The 23,155-nt window shown below is 37.2% G+C and overlaps 1 protein-coding gene across 1 annotated transcript in view; it reads right to left on the bottom strand.

Annotated features, from left to right (window-relative positions):
- ube2f (ubiquitin-conjugating enzyme E2F (putative)) overlaps positions 1–23,155 on the bottom strand; it is a 54,482-nt gene that overhangs the window by 11,123 nt on the left and 20,204 nt on the right. The window contains exons 5-9 of the mRNA XM_004566000.3: positions 22,538–22,605; positions 17,928–17,998; positions 17,569–17,626; positions 5,999–6,031; positions 4,910–4,972 (exon numbers count right to left, since the gene is read on the bottom strand). Coding sequence (XP_004566057.1) covers positions 4,910–4,972; positions 5,999–6,031; positions 17,569–17,626; positions 17,928–17,998; positions 22,538–22,605 — 293 coding nt within the window. The remainder of the gene's footprint in view (positions 1–4,909; positions 4,973–5,998; positions 6,032–17,568; positions 17,627–17,927; positions 17,999–22,537; positions 22,606–23,155) is intronic.

Raw genomic sequence — 23,155 nt, 5'->3', positions numbered from 1 at the left:
GAAGCAAAGCCACTTGAGAGACCCAGGAGTGAGCATCTGGGAGAGTTAGAGAGAGTTAGTCCCTTTAATTGGTCAGTAACAATAAGTGGAGGTGCAGAACATTTAGCATTGTATGAATGAACTTTGAACCCTCCAAGGGCTGACTGGTACAAGGTCACTGTGCGCTTTAGGACAGAGAGTCTACTTTGTATCCCAAATACACAGGCTCCCGTTTGTATTTCATATCCACCGAAGTATACGTGCTGTAACACAGTCCTCTGAGCCTTCTGCTCGCTCACGGTTCAGCTTGTTGACATGTTAACAACATTTGATATTTTATGATAGAAGCATGCTCGTGATCTCTGGTAGCGTGTTAATGGTAAGAGCCAATGTACACTGTTCACACTGTCCAGAACATTTCCACCACTGCTGTTGAAAAAAACTGAACAAGTAAGATGTAGGACAATTTTTAAACAATGTGATGTTTTTACATTTCTTCTATTGAATTAAAGCATTTCAGTAAAAAGAAATGAGATAGAATCCAACTTCTCTTTCTTGTAGGTGCAAACTTAAAGAAACGTCTTATCGCTGTGATCACCAACAAGGACTTCTCCAACAAGTACTAAGCCATGTTTTGCTTGGAAATCAAATACTTTATTAAAAGTTTAAATTATAACTTTTATGCAATGATTTTGATTCCTGGATCTTTGGTTGATACTCTGTAATTAAAAATGTAATTCCTAAAAACTTGTTAAAACCCTTGATTAAAAACTGAAGATTTGCATTTCATCACAAGGTGATGGCTTTATTTAAAATCCAGCATGGTGGCATACAGAGCTAAAAAATACAAATGTGTAATTGTTTAGATACTTGTGGACCTGTATGCTTTTCAGTTTGCTAACAGATTCAGTACTGTACAAAATATTCTTAAAGTAACTAATATAGTTGGTGCATCATCGAATGCAACCCAGCCCCATAGCCCTTCCTCAAGTCTTTCCACCATTCAACATTTACTTTTTTCTTCACATGCAAAACCTACTTCGAGTCAGCATGTATTATGTAACTAGGGCACAGAAAATGTTTACACATCAAGAAAAACAGGTAACTGACAACAAGCGCCCAAATCACCCTGTTCTTGGTTTGAAACACAGATCTCAGAAGGATTACAGTCAGTCAGTCTCATCTTTCACACACTTCTTTAAGCTGGAAGGAGCTAATTAGTATTTATAGATCAAGTCTTTGCTGAAGACTTCAAATGTCAGAGACTGTGTGCATTGCAGAGCTCATTATTAATCCACTTCCTTCATAAATCACAGAGAGATTCATACAGAGAAATACAATTTTTTTTGTTCTGGGCAGCGACTCCTGAACATCTGTCATAGGATGATCTCCTTTTTTCAGTGTCAGCTACTCTACCACGCTTTGATCACCTACTACAAATACAGCAGTTTATGTAAAAAAAAAAGTTTGAACAATATATATAAATATAATTTTTAAAGAAGTGGACATGTTAACACAATCTTGCTGTCCTATTTAGAGTTATCTCCGAACTGTTTGTTGTACCGCTGTCTACACATGTACACAGACAAAAACCCACTCACAACTAATAATAGCACAATACCATTATAACCAACAACGCACACACACACACAGATTTACACACACTCATACTGCATTGCTCATGAGGATGCTTCCTTTTAGCCACTTTAACCAGCTAATGTATTCAGAGAGCAGCCACAGGAGGAGCCCCACTTCAAATGCCTCAACACAAAGTAGCACACGCATCCACATTCACAAGCATATTTGTGTACTGACACTCGCACTCCCACATCTCTATCCACTCGCTGCTGAAGTTGATTACAGCAGGCTTTGACTCAGTGGGAGTGGGTCACGGTTGGATGACTTTTCAGATGTTGTGACTCTGAAAAGCCACAACAGGCGGTAAAGCACCACTAAAACTTACTGAAACACATTTCGAAATGAGAGATTTTTATCATTAATGTATCAAATTAGTAACTTTGTTAACTCAGAACTATAACTGAAAACACTAAATGGATACACTACAAAAACAAATTCTGCCTTTTGGTCAGTCTTATCAATTCAAACTGCTTTTAGTTTCACAACTGATCTGATTATATATCTGTAGTTCAACGACCAAAAGTCTGTTTCAGTATAAATGTGTGTAATCAGTCAAAGTTTAGAAAAAGAACACTGATTTGACTAAAGCCACATTATAAAGCTGAAACGGGTAAAGGTGCTAAATAACAGACTGGGGCAGTAGAATTTAAAATTTAATTTGAAATAAATTTTGTTTATTTGTTTAATTATAAAGCACCGAATCACAAGTCACCTCAAACTGCTATATACTGTAAGGTCAAGTTTCTAAAGAACACAGAGAAAACCTCAACAGATGGACAACCCCTATCAGCAAGCACTTGGTGACAGTGGGAAGGAAAAACTCCCTTTTAACAGGAAAAATCCTCCAGCAGAAACAGGCTCAGTGAGGAACAGTTGGGGGTGAGCTCATAGAGTTTTCTGTCAGTGTAATTATCATATTCATTCATTGCTGTAAGTGAACAGCAATGAATGAAGTAGCCACAGCCAAACATAGGCGCTTCTGCTATTCTATCTGTGCCCCACAGGATGCGGTTGTTGAGACAGCAGTACATCAACCACATTAACTACAAGAAACCTTCATATAGAGATTCTGCACCACATACACTGCCACTAGTGTGACTGTTAATTAGCAATTAAACTGACACCTAAATGTTTAAGTCTCACATGTGGTCAGCTGGTCTGGGAATAATAAAAAGTGCATTTCCAGTAGTAGATTTTCTTACCTATCACAAGCTGGCTAGACTGTGTGGAAATGTGTTCATCCCAACGGCATTAAAATGCATTAAATTACAATGCACAATAAATGAGTAATATATGAGAATAGTGCAGAGTGATACAGGATGCAAGAAAATATCATTCATATTAACCTTTACCTTTGTAATCAGAAATGAATTTTTAATAACTTATAGTTAAACATTTAAAAAGGTCATTGCCCAGGTCACAAACACATATTCTGAAAAGAATGACATATAGTTAGTAAACATTTATACCTACAGGAGCTGCTAAGCCATGCAAGCCCATCCCATGAAGCTCCTGGTGCACAGATCTTGTGCTGCTGTTAATGCCAGAGGAGGTCTGGAACTCTGCAGCCATTAAGGCAGCAGAGCATATAATGTTTTTAGAGGGGTATATTGAACGAATTCATCAGCTACATCATGTTAGATATTTGTCATAGAAAACCGGAAGTTAAGAGACAAAGAAAGAAGGCTTTCATGAACCTGTAAACCACACTCACATGACAGATTAAGTCTATACATGGTTTACAGGCGTTTGTTTCCACCTATTTAGTCAGTTAATAAAGATCCAGTGGATGCTTGACAAAACACAGCAGTCAATAAATGAACTATTTGCATGCAAATTTACCTGCAACAGCCTAACAGCTGCAACTTCTGCCACAAACACTTTTTAAACCCTCAGCCTTTTAAAACCCCACGCACAGTCAAACCTGCATATCTAATGGGGGCTCACATGGCAACCATCATCACACACTGTTGGATACACTCCAGTGAACACGGGAAACTGTACGTACACAGGGCAGAAGGTCAGTGATGTACTTCAAAATGCTTTCAGCTTGCCCCTGCTGAGCCTTATAATTATTTCAACAGTCAGCAGACTCCCTGCAGATGTTGGCCAGAAATCTATGAATTAAACTTATGTGACCAAAATACTCAAATGATCAGTTTTAACAGTTTTGACACTAAATCGCAGGTAACTGATGGCCAAGTTAAACATAGATGGAAGGGAAGTAAGGCGATGCAGCGGGAATAATAATTTAAAGATTAATCAGCCAGGATAAACATATTTTTTCAGGGATCTTGTGTGTATATATTTATTTATTTATTCTCTATTGGGATTCCACTGTTCTCATGTTAGCTCAAAGCTTACCCAATATGCAAAAAGCCCAGTAAATCCCTGGCACTTACCAATATAAGCTTGACTAAATATATTAAAGTTATAGTCAGAATACATAATTAGCTTACAAACCATCAGGGTAGTGAAGCATATATAAACCCAGACATCCAGTTTGATGGTGTGTTATTTGACTTACAAATGGCAGAGCGTGCTTCAGAGGCAGTGTATTCAGTAGTCTTGCACAAAAACACCATATGCACCTGCTCTGTACAGACAGTTCTGGAGTCATAACGTCACTGTCTGCTCAAAAAGGTTGCTGTGTGCTCTTTGTCTTCAGCCCACCATACCAGATTAAAGCACACCGAGTTACCACATAATCCAGCTACAAAAGCAATGGTTTGCACAGAGCACCTCTGGAACCTACAGCAGCAGAAATTTTGTTTCTAAATATAGCTTATATGCAGCAGGATATGCAGCAGTAAGAATCTCACTGTAATGATCGCAATGTGTGTATGTTTCTCCTCCAAGACACGTAGATCAATCTAGCGTACTGGGATTATCAACATCTACATATAACAATGCAACTATTATTTTTAGAACACACATCTACGAATTATATGTTATGTGTGGTAGCTGATCTCAAATGAATGGAGACATTGTTCACATTTTGTGTGCATTACGTGCAAACTTACATACATTTTCGTTAAACTAAACTGGAATGTGTTGTCATGCATATCAGTAAATAAGAGTAAATAAGCTTTTTTTGCCGTCTCATATATACAGAGATATAATGAAGATTTTAAAAAGGCAATGTGATAAATTAAAGTACAAAGTCTGTGTTTACATATGTGAGCGATAGCCACAGGCTAGTATTATGAGGACTACGAGCACATCTTGGATGCTGCAGATAATTAACAAGTGTGCCGAATTTATACCAGATGACCTGAACGACATGTCTCACCTTGTCTCTCAGATGATGTTCTGCTGCATCAATGTTCAGCGGGTCATCAAAGTTCAAAAGGTCCTGTGGAAGAGGCAAAGGAGGGGGTCATCATCGTTCGATGGATCAAACCACACACATCTTCAAAACTGGCATTTATTTCAGTATCAGCTACATGTGTTAATTCTGTAAACTTTGGTGTGGGAAATACAACCCACATTCACATTACTTCCTTTCTGTATTGACACCCTGAAAGCAGCAACTGTGATAAACAGAAAGAAAATTGAGCTAAAACAGACGCCTGGGAAGTGGTTTCCTTATAAAGTGGTAGGACTTAGGGCATGGCCACCGATATTTAAAGATGTTAGATGCTGTTTAGACATGTTCGAAATGTGATGAGGTTATTCAAGGTCACATTAAATGACTGGACTAAATATTCAAAATGCTTCAAGCTCCTTAATCTCTTCTTACTATGGCAGTAAATAACTTTTTAAAAGTTATTTTTATTTAATTTAAAAAAAAAAAAAAAAAAAAATCAGACATACTTAAAATTCACGTTTAGATTCACAAAATTAAACATTTAACATAATTCTGAAAGGACATTCAGATAACTGTATGTTTTTCCTCAATATAACCCTCAATTCGATTACTTATCAATTTCATTCATTTCCTAAAGAATTTATAATCAATTAGTCCTTATCTTTCCATATAAGACCTGGAACTAGGAGACATCCAGAGCCAGCTGGCCCAGGATCTCGATAAGTAATACGTAATCCAATTTTCCTGCTTTTATTCCCCATCAACTCAAAGCGTTCATCATGAGGAGAAAGATAATTTCTCTACGCTGCAGAAGCGGATAAAAAAAAAAAAACAAGGACCTTGTTTAATTTGATGTGAATTAAGAGTAATGTCATTAGTATAACCTACATACAGCGAGCAGCTTCAATAGTGTGAATGTCTTTGTGAAGGTTTACTCTCCAGTTAAGGGATTTAATTCAGGGAGGGCTTTAGGAAGCTCTTTCGTTGGATTTCCCCGATTTAGATGACAAAATTCTCCAATGAAACTGTGCATGTGTTCACGCGTTAGGTCATAAACTAGCAAAAACTTACAGTAAACAAGGAGTTCAATCCCCAGACCACATCCTAGAAGACAAAAACAAATGAAAGAACATTAACAAAAACACTACACTTACTACATTATATGCATACTATGAACATATTTATACTATGTTTTTAAAAACATTCTGATTTTTGACTTCTGATAATGAAGAAAAACATTTTTGTTTATTTATTAAATTCTATAAAAGCGAATGAAAGATGACGTACAAAACGACAGCACAAAAACATCTTATAAGTCTGGCAAACTTTTTGGCAAGCAGATGTCAGAGACTGATGAACAGCTCAACACAACATGTATAAGATCTATAACACAATGCAAAACTTTTATAAGAAGTCATTTTCTGCTGAAGTGCTCAAAACTAGCAGAGAACGTGAGAATTCCTCAATAGCTGACATCTAACAACACGTTTGTTGAATAAAACACTTAAAGGCCAGCCTTTCTTTGTTTTGGTGTAAGTGTATTTCCCCTATCTGAAAACACGTTAAAGATAAACTGTTTCCTTGACCAGAATGTCAAAAACAGCAAACATTTTTATACATAACCTGTTACATAAACACATTTTTACACGTCTAGTAATTTCCTCAAAAGCAAAAAGATGTTTTTCAGTGCCGTCTCATGTTGGGATTATGCACAGTAAAAAGGTTGAAGGGTGATCTTCACCCACAATAGCTACAGTAAAGAAAAAAAAGACAGTTAGAAATGACAACAAGTACATCAGAAGAAATTGTGAGAGACCAAAAAGACTAAATAATCTTCATTTCATTCACTTGCTAAATACAACTTGCAATACTGATCATTTTAAAGGATTACTTTGATTTAACTGAATGCTTTCAGAGGTTTCGTTTACCTTCATTCATGCCATAAGAAAATATTTTGTTAATTTACATAATTACATGAAGTTCTGAGTAATGATTATTTTAAAAGACAAACAACTAGCTTGTCTTTCAAAGTTCTGAAGGTGTGCACTGGATGCTTTGTGAGAAAAGTAAACACAAAGCCTTCTCGTTGTACAATGTTCATGATATTAAAACCAAAAGTTTTCTCTTCCAAATCATGGTGAGCTAAAACTAAATCCCTTCCAGCTTTTATTAAAGCCAGTCTAAAGTAAGAGATTATTTTTTACTTTGCTTTACTTTTTCTTAAAGCTGTAAGGCACTGCAGCCAGTGATATGCCCTTCTAAGCAGAAGAAAGTTTATGAGCAACAAGAAAAAGAAAGGGAAAAAGACAAGTCAACACAAGCTCCGAGTGAACTAGAAGTTAGGTAGGTAAAAACCATTTTAGAGAAAACATCCGCAAAACACAGAAGGAAAAAATGTGAGGAAACTGGTTACCTGAAGAAAAACAAAAACAATGTTATTACCACTCCAATCAACCTAGAAGCAAAAAACTACACTCTACTGACTTACTTTACATACTTCACTGCAAGGACACCCCGGCAGCCCAGTGCTCAGAGCCACGAGTGTGAGCAGAAGTCAGCAAAAGTCAGTAAAAGAGAAAGGACGACTTTGAAAAGTGTCACGACGCCTTTCCAATCAACATTTCCAGAATTTTCTAAAAGCTATGGTGCACCTTAAAAACAAACATCGGATTTAAACTGTGAAACAAACATTGCTTTTTTTCTAATCCTTTAACAAAAAGAACCTCTGGCAGCATTTCTGATTAGTCAGCAAATAGTTTTGTTTGAAGTGAATTCATAAAACCACAAAGATGATTCTCAGTACTGGAACTACTGATATAGGACCTGACTATAAAGCACCTATTAGAAACACTTACATAGAATAAGTTGAAAATAAATACATGTAGGCACAATATTTCTGCTGAAATAAACCTTAAAGCAATGAAATATTGAATATGGCATGACTATATACAAATACACACAGCAAAGATATTTCACGTAGCAGTGTGTGGGCTGAAGTACAGAAGAGCGGTGACCAACAATCCTTTTGTTGTGTTTTCTTTTCACTTTTGTGAACCTGATGACACTTGCTGACGCACATCAACCCAAAGTCAACCACTCTCACACATATGATCACACTCACACCTACCTTTAGGTAAACAAACACAGGCCACGTTTTAACTTGAGCTGGGGTCACACAGAGAGACAGGCCAGGAATAGAAAGGGACAGCCACAAAAAACCTTAAACAATATGACTGTGAGCATCACTCGAAGCCTTTTATGTCCTTCATAAATCGTTCCACCAGATAATCAGTGAAAGGCTGTTTAAATGTTGCCATTTTTAATTATAATAGCTGTTCTAGCAACCACTTAGCTTTGGATATGCAAAGTACAATCGTAATTTGGACAGATTTAGAGCCAGTTTAAGGCCAAAGCAGTGTTGGGGGTTATTCATTACAAAGTTATGCATTTTACTATAATCATTTGTACTTTGGCATGTACGCTCTCTCCTCCTTAGCAGCTGGGCCAATATGAAACTTTGCACAGACATCATCACACATTCAGCAATCATTAACATCTATGCTTTTAAATTTATTTTAAATCAGAATTCTCTTGATTTTTCTCTATTCTTATTAGTGCTGCCACGATTAGTCGACTAGTCACGAAAAATCGTCGACTATCAAAATCGTCGACGACTGATTTAATAGTCGACGCGTTGTTTGAAGCTTTATAAGATCACAAAAGACGCAGGAATAAGTAGCAGGATTTAACAGTGTAATAACGGACTGAAACAGAAGATGGCAGCACTGCATGTACAAGGATGCCAGCTGCCGTTAAACCCCGAAGAAGAAGTAGCTGTGTCCCAGAATTCATAGCGCGGCCCTGCTCAGTTTCCAACAATGGCGGCAGCTAGTTAGTCTTAATATTACTCTTATTATTCTTTCTGGGTCACAAAATAAACTCAGTTTATCAAGACACCACATATTTTCAAAAGCGCTCAGACGTTTTTGGAGACGTCTGTTACCCACTAGCTCGATAGCTAGCCGGGGGCTAGGCTCACTAGAGCCCGTGAGAACACCGGACCCCCGGCAAATCATTTTCAAACCCACCGCCGTCTTTCACTTCTCAGGTTAAACATGATATATAAGTCACTTAGATAACTTAAAAATGTTATTATTTGGCTTTTTTCAGTGTTTTATTTGTTCCTGAGTAAATCGGTTTGGCTGAGATTAAAGTTATAGTTTTTACACAGCTGAATAAACGTCAAGCAGACAGCTGATTATCAGAAATGTGAGATGCTCGAGAATTTACTCCGGTGTCCTTTTATATTTTAGATAGCAAGGAGTTTATTAAACTTCACCGAAACAATCTGCAAATTTCATTAAAATTTAATAAACTATCATCTTGTCTTTATTTTTACTTAGCACATACCTTAAACACTTAAAGCTGTAAGCTATTGATAGTTATATAAGAGCAGATGCATGTTGGTGCAATAAGCTGTATGCTGTACGTCCAATGGATGATGATCTGATTAGTCGACTAATCGCAAAAATAATCGGTGACTAGTCGACTATCAAAATAATCGTTTGTGGCAGCCCTAATTCTTATATTATGTTTTTGTCAATAACAAGCACTACTACTTACTGTATAATAGGTCTGACAGCTAAAGCTTGGGCAAAATCAGGAAATTGATCTCGACAATGATCCCAAACACAGCAGCAAACCTCTAACAGAATGGCTGCAAAAGAAAAGAATCGAGGTGTTGCAACAGCCCAGTCAAAGATCAGACCTCAAGTCGAGAGAAACCCTGTGGACTCAAACAATCATCTCAAGTTATTACTCTTAAAGTTCTACAAGTAGTCGAATTGTGGGATGTACTCGTTTTTTGCACACACACTTCTACTGCATTTTTGTGAAGCTTTGTGAAGTTTTTCACAGGACTGATTGTGTGAGAGTAGCCTCTAATTGTTCTGAACGGAGCCACAGGACTGTAACCCATACGTATTATGGGCTCATTCTAATAACATCTCCTGTCATTCAAAGTAAATTAACAGTCTGAGCAGCAACTATCAAAACCACCTTAGATGCAAATTAAAGTATAATAAATGCAAGTCTGCCACAAACTTTGGTAAATCCCATTTGTATGATTCATTCAAATACTCTTCTCAAAAAAAAAAATTACATTGTGTAAGGAATACATATGCAAAAATGTATTTGTCCACGACTTGTTTTTTTTAACATTACGATAAAGAGAAAACCAATTATGTCCTCACACTGGATACAAAGTTGCTTTCTGTGCAGTGCCTTCTTATAATCAAAGTCATGGAAAAGAAAACGACAGAGGAACCGCAGCTGAAGTACTTTATCAAAGAGGTTTCAGAGTAAAGTGTTCTCCATTTCTCAGATTTTCAACATTTTAAGTTTCATTTTATAGAAATAAAAATGCTTTTTTAAAATCAGCACAGATTAGGATTTGTTTTATTTTTTATACTTTATACATTTCCACTGTGTTCTGGAAACTAGTGCCAACAAGCAACATGAGATTAAAGTCGAATGTAACGTAATTGATTTGAGCTTCGGAGGAGGATTTGTGGGGTTCCATAGAAGTAATCAGAGGAAGGTAAATGAAAATAAGACTATGTGTGCATGTCCGCTACATCAACTGTGATTGTACACCAAACCACAACAAGAAAAACTGCTTATAACCACAGCATATACAGGCTGAGCAACTCATGAGCTCTATAACCTTAACAAATTGTGACAACATCTAAAATGTAATCAAAAACTGACTTAGGGATTTGGAAATTATTTCAATTCTACATTTATTAGAAAATAATACAAAAACTACATGCAAATTTAACCTTTTTAGTTTAACATTTTCTGTGTCTGTGAATTTACCATGGGTGTGTTATTCACTACCTTGTGTTGCTCACAGAGATTACTGTGAAAAAGAGTGTATACACCTGCGCAGCGCTAACAATTACATTTCTTTTTTTTACAGCAGATGGTTAATCAATTGATTTGATCATGTGATTTAGAGCAGGACACAACTTAATGATGTTTTTCTACCACAGGATTACTGAGATATTGTGTGAAGAAAACTGTGGTTACAGGATATATGTTGATGATGAAATTACACTGTGTTGTTGAGGTAATGTTGGAGAAAATGTGAATGTTACAGGGGAGAAATGAATAAAGTTTGAGATATACTGTCCCTATCAGGTGCTGCTGACGACACCCACAGCAGTGAAGATTACTGAAAGAAACACTTGGATACATCAAGCGCACTATTAAAAGGTGACACACATCAAGGCCAGCTCGGAGTAAGTGGCAGGAAGACCGGGTACAAAGGGGGGGAGAGCCTCCAGGGCCCCTCGTCTCAATCCGGTGAAGAAACCAACTGAGCCACAGGTACTCATCAGAATGGCTGGGAATGTGCTGTGCACCTTCTTGAGCCTGTGGACCCTGAGTGGGATGACAGGAGCGCACTGGGACAGAGCAAACCACACCCAGTACCCGCATGGGTTTTCAACCAACTACTGGTGGCAGTTAATGAACACAACCGCTCGCATAAACAACGAGACCAATTGTTATGCTTGTGATGCCACTGACTACACATTCTTCTGGACTGTGGCCATATAGCATCACTGAGAGCGAGACAGTTTGTTTGGTTGCCTTAGCAACACATCCAGGAGTAAACGTACTTGGAACACTGCCAACTTTTCAACTCCTCTGAACCTGAATGGACGGTTGATTCACCAGTAGCTGGGAAGGTGAACTGCTCTGGTGGATTAGTCCAAGTTGGAGATTTATCATGGAATTTGTGCGACATCACCTATTCTTTTTGTCCTCTGCAAGAAGGATGTAAACAGAGAAGCCTTTTGTCTACATTTACATCATGAACACTTGAGTTTTGAGCCAAGAAGATCAAAACACCTTGATCCAATTTCCTTTACAAAGCTTTTTCTGCGGTGACAACAGGACAGGAGAAGAGTTGTAAATGCAGATAATTCACCAGTTGACTCTAACCCCCACAGGATGCCTACAGTGAGAAGATTTGGGGGGTTGATAGGAGTCATAAAGAAGGGTGTTGACCAGGCTACAGCTTTGAAAGTTAGCTGAGAGCCACATGGACAGACAATAAAGTCAACTGATATGTTTGAATGCCTATGTCTGTATACAGTTGGATTGTAGTGACATATGATTTTTGAGAATGTTGATTCTTCTTGTTTGACTGTTGACATTCAGTTGTTTACTTGCAGGAATGCATGATGAATCGCACGACAGGAGTAGATGCACCACAAGGCTGGATAGCTTGGTTACTGTCTGGTCCTTGGTGGCATCTTCTTTTGAAAATATTAACTCCTGTTTTTGGACTGTTGACATTGATTTGCTTATGTATAGGATGCATTTTACCGTGTATAAGATCAATGCTAACTAAAATGATGTCTAATACATTTGTTAATTATGTACTTTTACAACAATATGAAATGACTGAAATGAATGACATGAGAGAAGCCTGTGTATAAATGACGCCTGCGCTGAAAATGTCAAGCAAGAGGTGCATTGCTAGAATATACTACACAGGAATAATTTGGAGCATAAAAATGACAAAACAGGAGGGAAATGTTAGAGTGAATTGTTAAATGTTGTCATTTTTATGCTTACCATTTCTACATTGTTTTAACTCTGTGATGAAAGGAATTCATTCTTTTGTCCCCCTCCCCAGCCTCTCGAGGTTCTGGGGGGGCTGTAGTGTTTTATTGCAGATACATCCTATCTGGAAGATCTGTTTCTTGTGATGTTGCTCCTGCTTTTATGACCCCTTTGGTCAGCAGGAGGTCACACACACACACACACACACACACACACACACACACACACACACACACACATGCATACAGATGTTCACACTAGGGCTGCTCAATTAATCGAATTTTAATCTAAATTATGATCTGGGCTTTCAACGATCATTAAAAATGACTGCGCCGATTATTAGCACCTCCCTCGTGCTTTACTCTCGCGCTGCTCCGTGTGGCAAATCGAGCGCACCTCTCTGCATTTCGAACTCGCGTCACAACAATTAAGAGGACCCGAGGGAAGCTCGGAAAGCTAAGCAAAGTTATTTGGAGAGGAGAGTGACTGCCGTTGGTTGAAAAGGGAGGTAAAAAAAACCTTCAGTGGTGTGGAAACATTATGGGTTCGCGGAGTCAGACGTGGATCAAGTAGACATAGTGTGTAAACTTTGCCACAGTGTTGTAGCTGCTCCACAGAGCAACACTGCAAAGTTCACTAAACATAGATAAGATAAGATAAGATAAGATAAGATAACCTTTATTAGTCCCACACGTGGGAAATTTGTTTTGTCACAGCAGGAAGTGGACAGTGCAAAAGTTATGAGGCAAAAATTAGAATACAATAAGAATAAATACAGTACACAACTGTACAGAATAGAATAAAATAAAATACTATATACAGTAGAATAAAATAAAATAAATATACAATAAGATAAAAATAGAATACAAATACTATATACAACTGAGTAAAAATACAATGATGACAGAAAGTATTATTGCATATGTATGGATGTGTGTGCTTGATCAGTTAAAGTCTTTATTATGGAGTCTGACAGCAGTGGGGAGGAAAGACCTGCGAAATCTCTCCGTCCCACACCGTGGGTGCCGCAGTCTCCCACTGAAGGAGCTGCTCAGTGCTGTCACAGATGTTTACATTTTTCATTTATTTTTTATATTGTAAACATTTGCACTGTTATCAGTATTTGCACACTATTTTATATTATTTTTTGACAATCTTTAAAGTCATTATTCAATACATTGTTGTTGTTAAATAAATATCGTCGAATAATCGAGATCTCAATTTCCGTGAAAATAATCGTGATTATAATTTTTGCCATAATCGAGCAGCCCTAGTTCACACATATACATACAATGCCTTGTCTTAGAAACATGTGGGCGTTGCCTTGCTGTGATGTGCATTGTGTGAACTGCTTTCCCAATAAAAGGCAGTGAGAGGAGGCCGTCATTGGGGTCATTTTCGTGGTAGACACCGACGAGGCCTCCCTTGCAAGTAAATCGATCGATCGCTGACTGTCTTGTTTTCTTCATGATGAATAAGTCTCTAAACCAGCGGGGCTTGTGGAAAAACTGACCCAACGTTTATTTTTTATCAAATGTGGAAAAAAATACCTGAAACATTTTTTAAAACCAACCACAGGTCATAAGTAACACGGCTGCATATGAAGAGGTAAAGAATGGAAAGTGTTCACTACTTTCTGGAATATTGAATTAGATATTCAAATTGTTAAGCAACATTAAAACTGCAAGTAATTCACTGACTGTGGTACCTAATCTAATTCAAGTTTTAGAAATTCAACAGAAATGCCTGGTTATAAGGGACAAAACCAATGTTGAATAGCCATGATCTCCAGGCCTTCAGGCAGCACTGCATTTACAATAAAGGGAAAAAAAAAGGAAAAGATGTGGTTGGTGAAATCACTCTGTGCGCTCAGAAACTCTTTTCAGGAATCCTGCTAACTATTTTCAGTGAACGACATTCACGGATTCAAGGTAATAACTCTACAAAGAAACAATGACAAGGATTTATTGGACCCAGCTCATTTAAGATTGTGGGAGTTAAAGATGTCCTGCTGTCCGCAAATCAACATTGGACATTTTTGGATCACAGCAGCGGTGGCCACCAGACTTTTACTGCCATAAAAGCAGCTAAAAAAATAAAATAAAATAATGCACATTTTTTTCCAAAGTGTACATTGTTTCGTAGATGTTAAAAGTAGATTTGACACATTCTTTAATTCTTGTACAATCATGTTGTACACGGAAGAATAGTAGATAATTCAGTTCTTTTGTACAGTTATTTTTCTCCAAGTTATAAGCCTACATTTCTATAATTTCCCTTTATGAATCCTTAGTAGAAACCTGATTGCAGACACATAACAGTCATTGGACCCCATTATACATTTTCCCCCCTAACCGACTGTGACTGAGAGCATGCTAAATAATGTAACATCATTTATTCAATGCTCTGGGGATACTAAACCTGTAATGATGATCACCCAATAAAAGAAAACATAACCAGCCTGAGAGTTTCAACTATGTGAGACATATTGTACAAGGACAAATAGTATGAACAAAGTGTTTGTACAAGAATAAAGGAATGTGTCTTCTTTGAAGGAAGGTAAAGAATAAAAGCAATGTCTGCAAAAAACAAAACAAAAGGCAAAGGAAGGCAGCTAGTCTGGATTGACACACACACACACACACACACACACACAAAACCTAAAACAGGAATAAAGGGTAAGACAAATCCTGACAGTAACTTCCGACAAGCGCCTTTGCAGGAAACTCGAGGGTATTCAAAGAGGATTTAGTGAATGACCCTCTAAACTCGGAAATCCTGCACTGGAGGAAGAAAGCCCACCCAGTACTTCAAATGCATACATTTGCATATTTCTAAAGCTACAAGAGCATACCAATGCAGTTTGTGACAGCAATTTTTATATACTCTTGAATCTCTGCAGAGAAATCTTATTTAACGTAGAAAGTACAACTACATTATGTTTCAGTCCATAGTTTCTATCAGACATTATTTCAGACAATCTTGAATTGGGCTAGAGGAGGACGTCCTTGCTCGAGTCTTCAGTAACTCTTTCTTAAGAGATTAAAAAAAAAAAAAAAAAAAATCTAAATTGAGTGAAGGGTGAAGCATGAAAAGTCAAGGCTTTCTTTTACATGCAGCTGAAAAGCTTTTTTATTGTGGAGTTTATCTTCCACGGCCCTGCAACACTTTATTGTGTCCTGAGAGAATGCCAAAGCTCTGAGCTGTATTTTTTCTGCCTCTTTGTTAGTTTAAGAAAGTGAAAGACACTGTGTGTCAAGGAGTGTGATGCTCGTGTGTCAAGGAGTGTGATGCTCGTGTCTTTTGTGTTTGAAATCATGTACAACCCCAACTCCTGTGTAAAGTAAATAAAAACAGAAAACAATCACTTGCAAAACTCATGAACCCATATTTTACTCCCAATAGAGCACAGAAAACATGTTTATGAAAAGATGGGCAGAGGTTCACCAGTCTGCAAGTCTGTAAAAACACAGTGTCTACAAATAGAAGAACAATTTCAGAATAACGATGCTCCACTTAAATTTGTGATGACTTTGAATATCTTATTATCTGCAGTACGTAACGCCTTCAAAAGAAATATCTGCGTGCAAACACGTGGTCTTCAGGCCCTCAGGCAGCACTGCATTAAAAACAGGCTTGATTCTGTCATGGAAATTACTGCCTGGGCTCAGGAACACGTCCAGGACACAGTTTACCGTGCAATCCACAAATGCAGGTTAAAGCTCTATGATACAAAGAAGGAGCCATGTGTGAACGTGATCCAGAAACACTACCATGTTCTCTGGGACAAGGCTTTTTAAAATGAACTGAAGAAAAGTGGAAAACTGTTCTGTGGTCAAGCGACTTGAAATTAATTGACGGCATCTGGCTTGCAGTTCAAAACTCTTGATCTTTGATGATATAGGGTGACATGGGTTTTAGAGGAACATATGCTCCCATTTATCTAAGCAAAACCTTACATATTCATACTCAGGATAATCAGCAAGAGGAAGCAGAACTGCGCATTACATCTATTACAACAACATGGCTTCACAGAAGAGTCTGGGCGATGAACTGGCCAACTTACATTCCAGACATTTTACCTTTTAAAAACATTTAGCTCGTCATGAAATGAAAAAAATAAAATTGGACAAGGACGACCAGGGACGGCTGAGCAGCAAGAATCCTCGCTCAGACTGCGTCAACCTCCTTCTCCCCAAAGTCTAGCAGCGCCCCTCCTCAGTTCCCAGATGTTTACAGACTGTTAAATAAAAAAAGACATGCTGGGTCCGTCCTAATGTTTGACGCACGATTCTCCCATAGAGTTCAAAATGACTTTATTTTTTTCTGAAAATGGGACATTATTTCAGTTTAAACATCTGATGTTTTCTACATTTCACTGCGAGTAAAATATGGGTTTTATGAGATTTGCAAATCACTGTATTTTGCTTTAATTTACATGTTACAGTGTCCACATTTCTTAAAAATTAGCATTGCATCAATATTTCCCTCCAAGGGTTCAGCACGATATAAGTTATATAGTTAGTTGAAATAGTCTTGAAAAAAATAATAGCATTAAGTTTAATTTTGATTCACATATAAATTAAGATATCTGTGCGCTTCATAGCAGGAACAGAGCAAAACAAAAGCTTTGGGTTTCAAACACGCTTGGCAGACTATGACCACCACATGTTGGTCTCTGACGGAGAAAATTGACCTGTTATCCAGATAGTTTGTTGAGTTTTGGGTACATTGCAATGGTATCAAAAGCTAAGGAGAGATTCATAAATATTATGATGTAGCAATTAGAAGGGTCCAAACTTTTTTTCATCATAGAGTCCAATTCTAGTAAGACTGCCGACATCAGCAAACTGCACCTTTCATCACACCTTTGAGCCACATCTTTGTAACGGGACTTGAATTGAACCCCTAGCCCACAGATAAAACACTGATGATGACCCCAAAGTTCAATTACACAGCAAAAACAAAGAAAAGGAAATTCTACTGAAGAAAAAGTTACACTTTACCTTTAATGTTCTAGTGGGGGCCCAGCCTGTGCCATCAATAGAGTGCTCCCGCAATAAGCTGCAGAAGAAAAAAGAGATACACAGCTAGAGTATCTGCAATACTGTAAACGCTTGCGCTTTATGTAAGATGCTTTGTGTGAGCTTTTTAATGCACAATGTTTTTTTTTTTACTGTAGACTACTAATTTTTTTTTGCATTTGCATGCATTGTCGAGGATTCTCAAAGAATGAGGGCTCAGAGAAATTATTTTTCAGTTTTGGTTTTCTATCAATTTCTAGGCTAAATAGAAAATGACAACATGAGATAAAATGTCACGCGCTAGGAAGAAGTAATATTGGGGAAGGGTACACACAATTTACCTCAAACAGATTTCTCCATTCTCCGTGATATTGGGATGCCATATTCTGGTCAGACATCTCACTTTAGGAGGCTGGAAACCAACAAACCAACAATTTAGGAAGAGACACATTTAAGTTATCTGATTATTTTAACATTATGTGATGTTTTAAAAGCAGTCCATTTCTACTTCCTATTAGTCTCCCAAGTTACCTGAGCATCACTTCATACACGCTCTAAACCAACTTAATTAATCAGAGAAATGTCCAAGAAAGAAAACCCTCAACCAGAAAATAAAAACAGAGGAATCATGTTAAATGAGTATTGTTTCTTTTTTGAATCGTGTTGTGCAAACAGCAGTTAAAAAGCAGAGCACACAAAACCCAGCAGAGTGTCCAAAAATGGTCTAGTCATCATTTCTGGGCAACGAGGATGCGTCTGAGCCTTTGGTGCACGTGCCTCGTATCCTGCTGTTTCTAGTAAAGCATTATTGACTTTTCTGACCTCTTTTTTTTGTTAGCAAATGTGACATAGGCCACTGTAAAAACAGTAAAATCATGTAATTAGAATTTTATTGTAGCTTTACAGGAGTGGTTTCAAAGATGGTGTTTGAATTAAGTAAGTAAAACCAAAGAAGACAGTAAGGAAGGTTTCTAGCTTAGAGCTCCCACTACTGCAGCATGATGAGAAAAAACATAGATAAATCTAATTTCCTGTGACACTATCGTCTACTTTTCAACTTCAGATGCACGTACTTATTCAACAAGACATTGTGGTGGTTTTTGTTTACCCTTATGAACAACGTTAACTGGGCAAAATAGATTTAAATACAGAGGACCTTCATATGAGAACAAGCCACCACCAGCTCTTCAGTCGATAACTGCATTTTAATCTTTCAAAAAACAATAAAAACCAATGTTAATTTCTAATAGTATATGATGTGAATATTTATTATATTAGTAAATTATTGTATGTCACTTATCTGTTTCTCCTGCTAACCTGTTAATGTTATAGGGGAGGTGGCCTTATAAAACCTTATGGTCTTCCTAACCTCTCCTGCACAGTTGTTCTTATTTTTAAACTTGTTGTTGTTGTTGTTAATAATAATAATAATAATAATAATAATAATAATATGTTGCTGTTGATTCTATTTCTGTCCAAAACAAAAACAAACTTTTTGCTAATCAGATTTTTTAAACGGCTTTAAGCTTCCCCATTCTGGACTTGATGGCTACTTTCTTTTTCCTATAATGCTATTTGTCTGGAGCCATTTTGTTATGAAAAAAAGAGTAATATACAGTAGCCCCCAGCAAGTCACAACACCCTATTTTCAAGTACAGCCAAAAAAGAAATATTTCTTATCGCACTTTTTATGACTAACAGCTTATTACAAAGAGATTGCACTCATAAATACTTGAAAATGAAGAAACGCTGTTGCATGACACACACTGTTCACTTCACCCCGATAAGTCGGAGTGACTTGAGTGATAATTATAATTATGTCTTTGTAGAGTCATTCTGATGTCCTGATATCTGCAAAACTTTATACCAGCAGCTATGTGATGTGGTTCTGATGAGAATTAAATTATATGGATTTAATTTCTCAAATTACTTGTTTCTATATCATGAAGTTAAGTCTTACACTGATGTCAATCCCATCTTGACATTTTGAGTACCTACATGTGACAACCAACTATTGCATTTGGAGACGACAAAGCTATTAAACATAAACAAGTATTGATACTTCACATCTAACAGGAACTGGATTACAGTAAAGTGAGGGGGTATTTCTGGAACAAATCTAACAGTTATTGAAAATGCTTCTCTTTGCTTGTGTTGTAATACTGTTTAACTGGTCAGTAAGACTAGAAAAGCACAGTGCAACTGACTGTCCTTTAATGACTGACCATTAATTATGATTGTGTTTCAGTTAAAGTTTATCAATAGATCAACTAATGTAACATTTTAGGCCATTTGAAATTAGCAGATTATTTTTTACATTTAAAAACCTATAATCAAGAACTTCTTGTTCAACAGCAAGGTGAGCATTTGTATCAGTTCAGATTAGAAAGAATTTGTTTTTAAAAAGACGTGAGTGTCAGTCTGATAATGAATAAACCCACTTATTATTCCCCTAACAGCTGACATTTTGAGTCGTAAAGTCGATCTGATTAACTGTTCATGGAAATTATTTTTCTTGGTGATTATTCAGGAAGGATCTGTCCATGAGCAAGATTTTACAGCTACACAGCTCATAAGAAAGCCTCGCTTCAGGTCAGAGATACATGTCAAAATTAAAAGCTTTTTTTTCCCCATGATTAACAGGTGTTTAGCCCTCAGCCGTAAAAGGCTGACAGAGTATTATAGTCAGCTTGCCGAGCGGGCGATGCGGACATGCAAGTTTGTCAACATGATAACTCAAGAATGAGCAACGTAGAAGTTTTGAAATTTATACTACTGATGTGTAAAGATTTTATTTGAGAATTGTAATTTGCTCCATAAACAGCATGTATGAGTGTATTTATGTGTTCATTAATTCCGTCTCTAACCCCCGACTTTATTCTGGCTCTACCATGAGGAGAAAGCCATATTTACAACCTGCGAGCACAGACTCACAGCTAACCTTACTAAGATACAGCAATTATTAATTTAGTGCATCATATCATTTGTAAAGATAGTTCAGTTTAACTGCTGGAGTCAAGCCAGTAATAAATGTAGGCATTTAAAACAAACAAACAAAAAAAAAAACAACAGTTTTGCATCTTAACAGTCGCCTAGTTTACCTCATATCTGTTTCCGTTCACAGTTTGTTCAATTACTCACTCACAGATCCCCATCTACTCCAGTTAACTCTGGTGTACCCCAGGGCTCTGTCCTGGGTCCTTTACCCTTTATTATCCATCTCCTACCCTTAGGTAATATTTTCAAGAAATATAACATCCAATTTCACTGCTATGCAGACGACACCCAGCTCTAGGGCTGCCACGATTAGTCGACTAGTCATGATAATGTCAATTATTAAAATCACTTAGATAACTGAAAAATGTTATTGTTTGGCTTTTTTTTAGTATTTTATTTGTTCCTGAGTAAATCTGTTTGGCTGAGATTAAAGTTATAGTTTTTACACAGCTAAATAAACGTCAAGCAGACAACTGATTATCAGAAGTGTGAGATACTCGAGAATTTACTCCAGTGTCCTGTTATATTTTAGTTAGCAAGGAGCAGACGGCTGAGTTTATTAAACTCCAACGAAACAATCTGCAAATGTCATTAAAATTTAATAAACTATCATCTTGTCTTTATTTTTAGTTAGCACAGACCTTAAACACTTAAAGCTGTAAGCTAATGATAGTTATATAAGAGCAGATGCTGCTGGTGCAATAAGCTGTATGTTTTATGTCCAATGGATGATGATCTGATTAGTCGACTAATCGCAAAAATAATCGGTGACTAGTCGACGATCAAAATAATTGTTTGTGGCAGCCCTACCCAGCTCTACTTATCTTCCACACCCACAGCTACTCTCCCACCCACATCCATTTCTGATTGTTTAAGAGAAATCTCGATTTGGTTTACTCACAATTTTCTTAAACTTAATGGCAAAAAGCTCCCAGAATTTATTCTAACAGGAACCAAATCAAAACTTATTTTCATCTTCGTATTATTAACCGCCTTCGACCTTCACTCACTCCAAACAGTACTGCCATACTTGCCAATGCTCGTCACATTTTGTTTAGATTACTGTACTTCTCTATGGTCTACCTCATAAATCTCTCCTTAAACTGCAGTTAGTTCAAAATACAGCTGCATGTATTATTTTCAGAATTAGACTTAAACAACTCCATTGGCTTCCAATTCACCTCCGTGTCGATTTCAAGATCCTGCTTCTTACTTTCAAAGCGCTTCATAACCTCGCTCCTCCATATTTATCTGATCTTCTCCATACGCACTCACCACTTCGTACACTCCGCTCTTCTTTAGCTTCCCTTCCATCTGTTCCACCTGTTTACCTGACTACCATGGGAGTCAGAGCCTTTAGTTATTCTGCCCTGAGACGTTGGAATGCACTTCCACCAGACCCCCAGACTACAAACTCTCTACTTTTAAATCACTTCTTAAAACCCATCCATTCAAAATTGCATACCCTTCATGATGATTCCGTCTTATTCTCTTTTTACCTTGTTGAGCTTTTATATTTTCATACATTTTTTATTTTTCATTTACCTCGTGTTTTTATTTTGTTGCACTAATGTAAGGTGACCTTGAGGGTCTTTAAAGGCGCCTATAAATAAAATGCATTATTATTATTATTACTACATTCCTTACATTAAGATCTAAATGATCTAAAATGATTGCTTTTTTATGCAGAAGGATTTGTGAAGCTATTATGAAGTGCTGCATATACTTGTGTGGAGCAAATAATGATTGTGTGAAAAAATGTAGAGCAAAGGGAGAAAAACAACACAGAATAAATACACTTACACAGAAGAGTATCAGAATAAATGCTTGGTAGGAAAAGAATGAGTGAAAGAACAAACAAAAGGAAGAGGTGAGCAGGCTAACACAGAGACACCCACGGGCACAGAAATGTGCTTTTCAAACCAGCCCACAGGAGAGAAACTTGACTACTCACCACCATGTTATAGGCTTCAGGGACATCTATTTCAAATTGAAACCTTCCACTTTGGTAGTAACCCTCATCTGGAAAGAGGATGACAAGAAAGGAGATTTTCAGTCATCTACATGAATACTGATTCTTGGTAAGAGATCACATTCATTCAGTGTTGGTGATCAGGACTTAAAAATAAAACAACAACAGAAGTATTTGAATTCAGAAAGACTTCAGTAAAAATGACCTTGAAAACAAGAACTTTAGCAAACACGTGACAAGAGCTGTGCCACATCACACTGTCCACGATAATAAGAGTGTCAGTTTTATGTGACATTTTGTGGCGTCAGTGAACCAGGTTATGAAGGAATGCGAGAACAAGATGCTAACAGCTGGCGATGCGCAACCCAAACATAAACAAAAGACCCCACCGAGCATCACTAGCAGCGCACCATATGCCAGGGAAAGCAGACAGACAGAGAATCCTGATAGAAAAACAAAAAGAAGAGGGCTTTCAGTACCTGTTTAAAAAGATTGACCCAAAATACAACAGGAAAAAAATATTTTTCAATTTCAATATGTGAGAATATTGTGCAGCAGCTCTTGCAGAGACTAAGGTTAAGATACGTAAGGTATTGTTAA

This window comes from Maylandia zebra, linkage group LG16, assembly GCF_041146795.1.
Source record: "Maylandia zebra isolate NMK-2024a linkage group LG16, Mzebra_GT3a, whole genome shotgun sequence".
In the NCBI taxonomy this organism is placed as follows: domain Eukaryota; kingdom Metazoa; phylum Chordata; class Actinopteri; order Cichliformes; family Cichlidae; genus Maylandia; species Maylandia zebra.
The sequence above is the reverse complement of the archived record's forward strand: the minus strand, read 5'-3'. Positions and strand labels throughout refer to the sequence as shown.